At 55.1% G+C, this 11,458-nt stretch overlaps 1 protein-coding gene across 1 annotated transcript in view; it reads right to left on the bottom strand.

The window, feature by feature from the left end:
- Positions 1-374: 374 nt before the first annotated feature.
- Positions 375-11,458, bottom strand: part of PDILT (protein disulfide isomerase like, testis expressed) — a 38,101-nt gene continuing 27,017 nt past the window's right edge. Inside the window, 6 exon segments of the mRNA XM_006103053.1 lie at positions 375-447; positions 535-674; positions 1,592-1,681; positions 2,791-2,969; positions 5,440-5,560; positions 9,674-9,871. Coding sequence (XP_006103115.1) covers positions 375-447; positions 535-674; positions 1,592-1,681; positions 2,791-2,969; positions 5,440-5,560; positions 9,674-9,871 — 801 coding nt within the window.

Below are 11,458 nucleotides of genomic sequence, written 5' to 3' on the forward strand. Positions count from 1 at the left end.
CAATGCCCCTCACTGGAAAGTTTTAGCCAAACTGTGCCCCCCCACCCCCACCCCCGGGGCGAGGTGGTGTGTGCACAGTGGCTAAGTGGCCCGCCCCCTCTAAACTCCATGCTCTGGAAAACTGCTGCAGTGATCATGAAGTGCTGCCCTTAGGGCTTCCCGGGCAGCTCTGTCTGAGTTCCAGGCCTAGGCTCTTGCAGGCAGCACCCCCAGGCACACAGGCAGTGACTAGAGCAGAGCGGAAACACCCAGAGCCTTTATTAGCCAGCCCCTCCCACCCCCACAGGGAAATGCAATGTTACTGGAGTAGGTCCCTCAGAGCGTCATGCCAGGACCTGGACAAGGCACCTGCCTCCTGCCTGCCCTGGAGAAAGCTACAGCTCTTCCTTCACTCCTGGCTTCTGCTCTGGTCTTGGTGGTTCCTTTGGCTTAGCCACCTCCTCCTCTTCCTCCTCTTCCTCCTCTTCCTCCTCTTCCTCCTCTTCCTCCTCTGCCCCCTCCTCCCCCTCCTCCCCCTCCTCCCCCTCCTCCCCCAGCTCCTCAGTTGTTTCCTTCTGCCCAACTGGCTCTTCCAACTTGGTCACATTCTCCAGCTCAGGCAACTGCTGTTCAGGAAACTCTTCCTTAGCTAGTACCTCCTCTTCTGTCACTTCACTTTGCTCAACAGACGTCAGCTATCCGAGAAAAGGAGGGAGGGGAGGAAGGAGGAGGATACAGAAATAAAGAGGCAAAAAGTATGTGATAATTGTGATGGTAACTGCCAAACCCTCTTTTCCTGAAATCATCCAAAGAGCATCACCTGGAGAATCTAGTAGGCACGAGGCCCGTTGGCTTGGCTGGGGGAGTGCCCACGTGTGGCTTTGCCAGCCGGGAGCCATCTTTCCTCCACGCTACGTCCCGGGGTGTGGCTGCCCCTTGCTGAGCTCGGGAACTGAGCCTGTGGCCCAGGCCTGGCAAATAGGACCCTGCCCAGGACATCTGCTGGGACTATGAGAAGTAGGGGCTTGCTAAGCGGGGAGGGTGTTTGTTTAGTGCCGCAGGGCAATCGCTGGCCCTCCAGGTGGAAGCGACTCCTTGGAGATGAAGTCAGCACCGAAGAAAGAGGTGGGAGACACAGACAGTGTGAGCGTCTGATGCGCCGGGCCTGGTGCTGTGCCAGGTGTGGGGGATAAACCTCTCTGTTGTTTAAGCCAGAGAGTCGTGTTTCTGACATGGTGACGGGAAGGGCCCTCACTAATGCACACGGCACCTTCCAGGAGGGGCTCGCAGAGCATGAGTGGAGTGAGGGTGGAGACTGGCATCCCACTGCTCAGGAGAATGATGTCATCAGAGCGCGGGATCCCGCTAGGACACCTGGTTACCTGCTGGGGACAGGAGGCTCAGGGTGCAGCCTGGGGAGCCCCGAGCGGCCTTAGAGCCTCCGCCCTCCCTGAGGTCTCTAAGTCTGCCATCTGCTTCCTCAGCTAAGTGCCCTGACTGCTTACCCTCTATCTCCATGGGGCACACGGTCAGGGGCCTCACACACTGCCCTAGCCATTGAGCTCCTCCTGTTCTGTGCGATATAAGAATCCAGGGGTGCTGTTCACCTTACCTCATCTCCCTCCTCAGTCCTGGCCTGGATCTGACTTTCCAGGAAGTCAGAAAAGCCCTTCACGGTGTGTTCTCCCGTGTACAGTACCGCCTGGGGAGAAAGCGGACAGTCAGGCGCAGCCTCGCCTGCAGGAGACGGGGATCGCTGCATGGACAAATGGGTGGAATTCCCAACTGCCTGCGTGCTACGGGCAGGCTCCTTGGCCGCTGAGCCCCATTGCCAAGGCTCCAAGGTAAAGATAAAAACCCCTGAGAGGGCGGGCCAGGGCCACCTGCAGGAGCTCCGCTCTGCCTCTGGCCTCCTCGCAGCACTGCGGTCGAGCTGCTAACTCTCTGGCTCCCTTCCCTGCCTGCAGCCTGCAGGTCACCGCGCCGCCTGGGGCTGCTAGAGGACTCAGTGGGTTCCTGCGTGGAGAGTGTTGAGGGCGTGCCTGCTCGCGGTGAGCACGCTCCACATTTGCTATTCCTGTTATTACTACAAGAGGAGGAAGAATAGCTCCTAGTTTACATAACCTCCGGCACATGCTGCTGCTCAGCATCGCTACTTCCCTTTCTCTTGCACCTTTAATAGGATGAGGGAGCTGCTCACCGCCCACTGGTCGGCCGAACAGTTGTCAGCTACCGGGAGGTCTGCGGCAGAGCAGCCTCGGATCCAGCTCACTTCCCACGACTCCCCACCCGCACCTGCTGCACCGGGAGGACGGCACACCCTTCACGGGAGGGGCACCTTGGCTGTAATTCTTTGATTGACACCTGCCCCACTGGGCCAAACAGCATGGAGAGTGTTCCTTGAACACGGATGTCATTCGCTGACTATGATACCAAAGTGTCAAAGACAGGGATTGTTTTTCTCCCAGCATTCCTCCTTCTTCCAGCAACTGCACCCCGGCATTCATGTGGCAATTTCCCCCTAGAGTCTGGGTGCCACAGGGACCATAGAGCCCGGGCCTGACCTCTCCAAACCCCCGCATCCACTGGGCCACAGTGATGGGGTCAGAGGTCAGCAGCCCTAAGCTGGGCCAGTGACAGTGAGTCTTAGGACCACTGTGGGAGCAAATGGAAAACGCTCTGCGCAGGAGAGCAGCTATGCCTGGAGCTGAACTCGAGGCTGGCTTGGCAGCAGGCAGAGCTGGGATAGGAGAAACTGCATCATGAGAATCACATGGCCGGTTCCCAGTTCCGAGACCCCGGAGCCCTCACTTGCTGCGAGTTGGCGGGGAAGAGCCTGAAGAAGGGGTGCCGGTCCAGGTGCACCAGCTGAATGTCGTTTGCGGTGACGTCGATCATGGCGACGGTGACTGTGGAGTGGTTTCGGTACTTCATGCCCAACTCCTCCAACACGGGGAACAGCCCTCTGCTCTGGTTGCACCAAGGCGCGTCTGCAAGGCAAGGGCCGCGCTGAGGCCACAGCCCACCTCAAAGCTCCCGGAAACGCAGGCCCGGTCCTAGCAAGGCTCCGTGGCTTTGAAATCGCGCCCCCTCTTTATCGCAATGGCACGTAGGCCATTTACATCTCAAGCACGCCACCTGGGCACAGTAAAAGCCTGCCCTCCCACCCGACGCCAGCACTGCCCGTGCTGGGAGGCGTCCTCTGCTCTTTGTTGCCTTTAGCATAGCTTTCCACTCCAGTTGAAGCAGAAAAACAAGAAAAATATTTACGCTAGATGCTCTGCCAGAAAGTGTGTATGTGTGTGCATGTGTGCATGCCTGAGAGAGAGAGAGTGTGTGTGTGTGTGTGTGTGTGTGTGTGTGTGTGAGCGAGCTCAGGAGTTTTCCTAGCCCCCGGTCATCTAGTCCTGTGGTCGGCAAACTGCAGCTTGCAAGCCACATGCTGCTCTTTGGCCCCTTGAGTGTGGCTCTTCCACAAAATACCGACTTCTGCGCATGTGCCACAAAGTTTCAATTGCACTGTACATGCGCGCCCGCATGTGGTATTTTGTGGAAGAGCCACGCTCAAGGGGCCAAAGAACCGCATGTGGCTCATGAGCCGCAGTTTGCCAACCACTGACCTAGTCAATTAACCAGAGGAATGCAAGTTACAGGCAGGCTGCTCTGATGTGAACCAGGTGCCACCCTGCCTCCTGGCCCCGGGGAGGAGATGGCGGAGAAGTGAGCAGGAGGTGGTGGTCAGTACAACCGCCCTGAAGGTGCCGCCGGGCTTCCTCATGAGCAGTTCACGGAGCTTTGAGTCTGGCCCAGGCACCTCGTCCTCAGGAGGGAAATCGGGGACCGGCTTTGAGACGGAGAGGTGATCAGGCCTCGCCCTCTCTCCTTCCATTGAAGTTCTTTTCTCCACGTGAGGGGCGGCCTCCGTGGCCCAGACACTGCATTTGGTCGATCACCCTCCATTTACCAGCCAGACACCTCCAAGACCGCCTGCCCTCGGCAGCACCTGCCTTCCTCACTCCTCAGGAGCCCCTGGGCCCTGCGTGGAGCAGGAAGGAGCATCATGGCCACATCCCAGGGGACCAGTCTAGCAGCTCTGCTTCCAAGAAAATGCGGCTGCTTTTGCCTGTTCCCAGAACCAATGGGCATCCGCAGGGCTCCAGGCACCAGGCAAGCACAGCAAGGCCACCCGCCTCTCGTCACAGGCAGCAGGCCTTGAGCACCCGCCTGCGGGTGAGAGTCCACTCCAGTGAGACCTACAGGCCTTGGCGATGCCAACCAGCCCTTAGCTCTCCCTCCCGGGAGTGATGGCATCAGAGCTGGCTTTGAACTTCTGCCTGCACCTTACTGTGTGACCTGGGGAACGTGACTGACCTCTCTGAGGCCGGCTTCCCTGGTCTGGATCATGGATGGATCCACCGAACCTCCCTAAGACGCTTGTTCTGAGGAGGAAATGAGTGTGGAAATAGCAAACTCATGCCTGGCTCATTGTATGGGCTCAATCAACGAAGCTTCATCAGATACATACATGGATGTATGAGTACCTGCACCGTCACCCTTCTCTGTGCCTCTGGGGGGAGAAGGTCCCCAGCCTTGGATGTCGCATTAAAATGAGAAACAGTGAGGAAAAGGCCTTGTCCGTAGATGAGCCTGGAAACTAAAGAATGATAACAGCAACAAGAGCTCTCATGTATCCGGGCTGACAGTGCCAGACATGCTCAGTGATTTCCACGTATGATGTGGGTCCCCAGATTGGACACACCACTCAGGGAGTTAAATGTAGCCACTCAATCAGTGACACAAACCAGAACCTCTGCTCCATGTGGCAGTGACAGCGCAGGCACGGGGTCAGGCCCAGGTTCAACCCCAGTTCAGGTACTTATTCGCTGCCTGTAAAGTGGGAGCAATGATAGCAGCTCCTTTCAGAAGGATTCTGTGAGGATTGAATGAGAGCACGTGAGCAGGCCTATGTGTGCAGCATTCAAGCATGTCAGCCATCAGCGCTGCCCTCATTAAAAGCCACAGGCCTGGCTGTGTGGCTCAGTGGTTGAGCATTGACCCATGCACCAGGAAGTCGAGGTTCAATTCCCGGTTACAGGCTCCATCCCCAGTACTGGGCATGCAGGAGGCAGCTGATCGATGATTCTCTCTCATCATTGATGTTTCTCTCTCTCTCTCTCTCTCCTTCTCCCTTCCTCTCTGAAATCAATAAACACATAGGTTAAAAACAACGAAAGCACAGGCCTGGAGTATGTGGATGGAATTTCACACATTCCAAGAATTTAATTTGGGGCCCAGTTGCATTGTTAGCTGATAGCATCTTGATCCAAACTCTTTGGAATCTGAAGACCATCCTGGATGGTGCTGAGATAGACCTGGGAGGTTTGGGTGCCCGAGAATTGAGGAACACTTGACAAGTACCATCTGGCCCACACCTCCCGCAGCCTCTGCGGAGATACTCACAGAACATCACAAAGACGTCCCTTTCCTTGTCGAAGGCCACGGGGTGGAAGTTCTTCCCGACGAGCTGCTTCACCGGCCCCTGGTCCCAGTGCAGCGGGACCTCCTCACTGGGCTGATGTTTCTAGGAAGCACTTTGAGGGGTCAGTGGTCTCCCGAGAAGGGTCGGCAGTCCCACCTCCTCCCCCCTCATTGCCCGCCTCCTGCCTCCCTGGAAACCAGGGAACATGTGCTCTTGTTCTTACAGGACCGTGGGAAAGCGTGTGTGATGCTGAGGTCCATCATGAGCTTGATGTCAGGCTGGGTTGTCCAGGGCAAATGGGGGTCAGAGGGCTGAGGAGGAGGCCAGGCTCCAAACAGTTCGAGAAGCAATTTGTTCGAAAACCAAATCATTTTTCCCATTAGAAATAATGTAAATGTAATTCATCCTTTCCAGACCCCCAAATGACTCCCTGTTTTAACCTTTCTTATATACAGTGCATGTCTAATGTGCTGTTTGATCTATAAACAAACACTTCTTTCTTTACATGGATCAAACTGCCCCCTCCCAGCCTTAAAGGAATCACATTCAGCACTGGTTCCGGGGCGTCTCGGGTCAGCATGCGGCATCTTCGTTTCACAGATCACCGCCTCTGAAACGCTGTCAGGGCTCACTGCTTCCCCTTTATCCAAATCAACAACAGTTTTTCTACCCCTTCAATTGCCTGTGGTGGTTGCTTCTTTCACACCCTGAGCAACAGCAGCACTCTCGACGGCCTCTTTATGTTTTAAAATTGTGCTAATGATTGAAGTTTGGTTCAACAGCAGAGACATTTTTTCTGTGAACAATTTGGTCGAGAAGGAATTGTTCGCGATGGGAGATGTTGGAGAAAGGCAGTTTGCCTGTAATTGATTCTTAGAAAGCTTAGATGAGAGCTAGCTTCATGTCTTTAATACCTTGAGTTTGTTCCCCCACAAAATGTTAGCTGTCCCCAATTACACCGAGAATCAAAGCCAAGATAACTTACACGACCGATGTCATCACACCCGGTTCTGCCCGCTCCCCAAGCTCATCACCCTCGTCTGTGCTTTCATCAGACATATCGGTCTTCCATTCCCCCAGAGGGCTGGCCTTCCTCCCGCCTCAGGCCTTCGCTTTGCTGTTCTGCAGGGAGAGCCGCCCCCAGGCTTCATTCACCCCTCGGCTCCCCTCTCTCACTGGTGAACTCGGATTTATCCTTCAGAACTACGCTAAGGGAACCATTCCCTGACCTTCCCAAGACCAGCTCAGTGCCTGGTACCACACACTCTCATAACACTTGGTGCTGCTCCTTGTATCACTTATGCAACATTATTACTCATGTTCATCTTTCTGGTATTTGGTTAATGTGTCTCTACCACACGAGGCATTTCTTCCTTCCGCATTGGGAGTCCACTGCTGGGTAAAGACTAGGACCTCAATGAATAGTCTGTGAGTGAAGGAAGGAAACAACAAGCTCAGCTCTTGCTTCTCTTTGGAGGAAGTGGTGTCAATCTCAGAACATACATTTTCTCTATAAACATTGCTTTCTGAATACATCTTGAATCCACACCCTTCTCTTTGTCTGCACTGCTACCAACCTAGTCCAGGCAGCCTTCATCTCCCGCCTAAAGCCTCTCACCGCCCCTAGTGTTCTCATGCATCTCCTCCTAACCCTCTCCACACCTTTATTCTCCTGCCAGCAGTTCTGCCTTCCCACTGCTCTTAGGATATCAGATCCCACATATGCTTACAAGTCATTGCTGTCTGGCCTTTGCCCAGCTCAACAAACTCCTCTCCCACAATGCCCGCCCTCCTCCCCACTCCGGCTTGTGGAAAGGACTTGAAGATTCTTCCCAAAAGAGCACAGATGGTGTGAGGACGGGGCCTGAGAGATGGGAAGTGGTGACCATGATGGAGACTTGTCACCGGGGAGAGCTCCTAAGTTACATGAAGGATGTTCCTTTCTAGCCAGGGGCACAAGAGACCCTGTTGGCCCTTGACAGGGAGACGGGCACCTCTGAGAGGTAACCAGAGGGAAGAGAGAGAGAACGGACAGAGCTCCAAGTAGGCTTGTGGATGTGGCGCTGGAAAGTGAGGGGCCCTCCCTAAAACCTTCTATTTTCTTACTGATCTGAGTAGAGTGCTCAGCTGAGCCTGAGCGTGGAAAGAGGCGCGAGGAGACATAGGGCCCGGGATTGCGAGAATGAACTAAGAGGAAGTTACACCGAGCTGTCAGGACGGTTCTCAGTGCCTGTGGGAGGTTTGGCTTGTGATTCCATGAGGCCAGCCTGCCTCACAGTGATGCTCATTTCTCCAGCGCTGGCCCGCAGCCTTCAGCCAAAGCTTGTGGTTTTGCCTGGTAAATGCTACAGGTGGAGGAGAGGTGGGAGGTGGAGGGATAAAGGAGTGAAGAGAATCGGCATCAGAGCGAAGCGCCCTGGAGTCCAGGCCCACAAAGGGAGCCGCTAAAGAGCGTGTGCGATGGGATCAGGAGCCCGGAGACCCTGTGGGCTCTGGGGAAGGGAGCTAGGAGGACGGAAGCTGGAACTCGGCTTTCAGAGGGAACGCCTTCCCCCAAGTGTGGCGTAGAGCACGGGGCTTCCAGGGCATGGGCACACCAGTTATGGGAGGAGAGAGAGCAGGGTTTGGACACTGACATCCTGGAAATGATGGCAGAGTCAGGGTGGAGGGCAAGTCTGCAGTGAAGAGCGAAAGCCCCGAGAGTAAAAGGGGGATGATCAGAGAACAGCAGCAACAAGAGGCAGGAGCAGATCAAGTCCACAGTCACGGGGTCCGGAGAACCTGGGGCAGGGCGTCCTGAAGGCAGGATGAGGAGACGCGACCCGGCAGAGGCACGGAGGACACCAGCCTGAGACTTGGCCCAGGACAGTGATGGCGAACCTTTTGAGCTCAGCGTGTCAGCATTTTGAAAACCCTAACTTAACTCTGGTGCCGTGTCACATAGAAATTTTTTGATATTTGCAACCATAGTAAAACAAAGACTTATATTTTTGATATTTATTTTATATATTTAAATGCCATTTAACAAAGAAAAATCAACCAAAAAAATGAGTTCGCCATCACTGGCCCAGGACAATGTGCTTAAGAGAAGACAGCTTTCCCCTGAGGGCTGCAGGGGACGTGGCATCTGTGGGGACGTAGACAGAAGCCGCAAAGGTCACCGTACACGCTGGTGAGCCTGGCAAGTTGCTCCAGAATACTTTTAAAGAATGTCACCAGTGCTCTCAAAAGTGTCCCCATTTAGAAAATAAAAGCTTCTGCCCCCTAATCCCGCAGGCGGCTGGGGATGGGGCAGGTGCTGAGGAGGCAGCGGGAGGCTGTGCTGCGGCAGGGGATGCACCACCCCTGCTGCCTCTTCTGCCTTTCAGCAAAATAGCCCCCATCCAGCCTCCCATCAAGGTCCCGAGCCCGTGAGGCTGAATCCTGAGTACTTCCTGCAGCCGAGCCCTCTCTGTCCCCAAGCAAGCCCTACCCCCAGGCCAAGTGTGGGGAAGCGCAAGCCCTACCCCCAGGCCAAGTGTGGGGAAGCACGGGACTTGGTTGGAATGACTGTAAGGAGGATTCTCCCAAAGGTCAGGGGTCTCTGAGGGGACCTTGCTGAAGGCAGCAGCCCCTACCTTGACTTTTCCAAACAAGTCCAGTCCCCCAGGGTGTTTTGCTAGAATCTCTATGTTTACTCTTTAAGAACTGACCTTGTAGAAGCATATACTTTCTCAAGGCTGCTTACCCTGCTGATTGTATCTAGAGATTAATTTGAGTTCAAGCTGTTGTTACAATAAAAGCCAATGAGGCAGGCAAACAGGACTGCTTTTATGACTAAAGTAAGAGTCCCTTAGCCTCTTACACAGAAACCTGTGTCGGAGTAATCTGTTCATCCGCCGCACAGGGTCTGCTGGTCAGCCCGGCAGCCCAGGAATTCTCTTACATCAGAATCCGAAACAAGGGTGTCAGCCCTGGGGGAGCCTACATTTCAGTGGGTAATCCTGCCAAGGAAACGCCTTTGCTTTGAGTATAGAGAATGGATAGTGCAACTATAGGGTCAGGACCGATCAGAAGTTGCATAGATTAGAGGTGGGGATACGGGGGTATTTCCCCACATTGAAGCTGAGACTCACCTTTATTCTCCATCTTCATTCAGATGACCGAGCCAGCAGAATTAGGAAAAAAGGGGTGACTTTGAGGTTCTGGATAAACCTTCTTTAAGAACAAACTTACCTTGGCCCTTCTACGCAGGTAGCTGCGGCCAAATTTCTTGAGGTTTTGGAAGGTTATGCTCCCGAAAGGCATTTTGTACCTCGCATCAGAGCTTAAGTTCAGGATTTGGACGGATGGGACATTGACCTCTGTGATCCGGAAGTATTCGAAGATACGTCCGTTTCTGGGTTCGTCTGCATCCACCAGGATGAAGAGGATCTGTCAAGCGGAAAGGATGTGAGAGATAGGAGAGGCAGTTAGGGAAGGGGGTCCCTGGAGAGGAACGCATAGTGACGGGCGGGGACCACTCCAGGCCCCCAGTTTGTCGACAAGACTGTTACATGACAGCCCTGGCCAGTTTGGCTCAGTGGATAGAACGTCAGCCTGTGGACTCAAGAGTCTCAGGTTTGATTCCGGTCAGGGGCATGTACCTTGGTTGTGGGCACATCCCCCAGTGGGGAGTGTGCAGGGGGCAGCTGATCGATGTTTCTCTCTCATCGATGTTTCTAACTCTCTATCCCTCTCCCTTCCTCCCTGTAAAAAATCAATAAAATATATATTTTTTTTAAAAAGACTGTTACTGATAGGGGAGGGGGAGAGGGGGCACCGGGCTGCTTTGAAACCTTGAAACTGATACCATGCAGGGAACAGGGGCAAGTGGCCAGTTGGGAAAAACACAGGGGGCAGGAGATAAGGAAGGGTCCACTCAGAAAGTGGGGTGAGCAGACAAAGAAGCTGCAAGCATTTATCACCCCCGAAGAGACTTACTGGACCAGGTTTGGGTCCGATTCGAGAGAGGAAAGTGTTCTCATCTCCGTCCCTTCCCCAGGGGAGTCTGTATGTGGCTGGCAATGAGCTTCCACACTTTTGCCTAAAATCCATCAGTCTGAAGATGTATTCTTCAGACTTTGTGAGACAAGAACCCGCTATGAGCGAGTCTCAGCTTGCCACTCGGGTATCGGAACCCGACCACACGTGTGTCCACGGGAATTGGAGGGGAAGGAATTGAGTCCCTTATGGAGAGAGAGAAATGGGGGCCGCGGTGGGGGAGCACAAACGCAGGGTCCACGGCGCCTGGAGGCTTCCTACAGGCTCTCTTCCAACAGGCAGGGCCCGCTCTGCTCCCTGTGCACTGCGTGGCACCCCATCCCCACGCCTGTGCACTGCCTGGCAACCCATCCCCACGCCTGTGCACTGCCTGACACCCCATCCCCACGCCTGTGCACTGCCTGACACCCATCCCCACACCCTGTGCACTGCCTGGTACCCCATCCCCACGCCTGTGCACTGCCTGGCAACCCATCCCCATGCCCTGTGCACTGCCTGACACCCCATCCACACGCCCTGTGCACTGCCTGACACCCCATCCACACGCCCTGTGCACTGCCTGACACCCATCCCCACGCCTGTGCACTGCCTGACACCCATCCCCACACCCTGTGCACTGCCTGGTACCCCATCCCCACGCCCTGTGCACTGCCTGACACCCATCCCCACGCCGTGTGCACTGCCTGACACCCATCCCCACGCCCTGTGCACTGCCTGACACCCATCCCCACGCCCTGTGCACTGCCTGGCACCCCATCCCCACGCCCTGTGCACTGCCTGGCACCCCATCCCCACGCCTGTGCACTGCCTGACACCCATCCCCACGCCCTGTGCACTGCCTGGCACCCCATCCCCACGCCCTGTGCACTGCCTGGCACCCCATCCCCACGCCTGTGCACTGCCTGACACCCCATCCACACGTCCTGTGCACTGCCTGGCACCCCATCCCCACGCCCTGTGCACTGCCTGACACCCATC

This window comes from Myotis lucifugus, unplaced genomic scaffold (genome assembly GCF_000147115.1).
Source record: "Myotis lucifugus unplaced genomic scaffold, Myoluc2.0 scaffold_458, whole genome shotgun sequence".
NCBI classification, from domain to species: Eukaryota; Metazoa; Chordata; class Mammalia; order Chiroptera; family Vespertilionidae; genus Myotis; species Myotis lucifugus.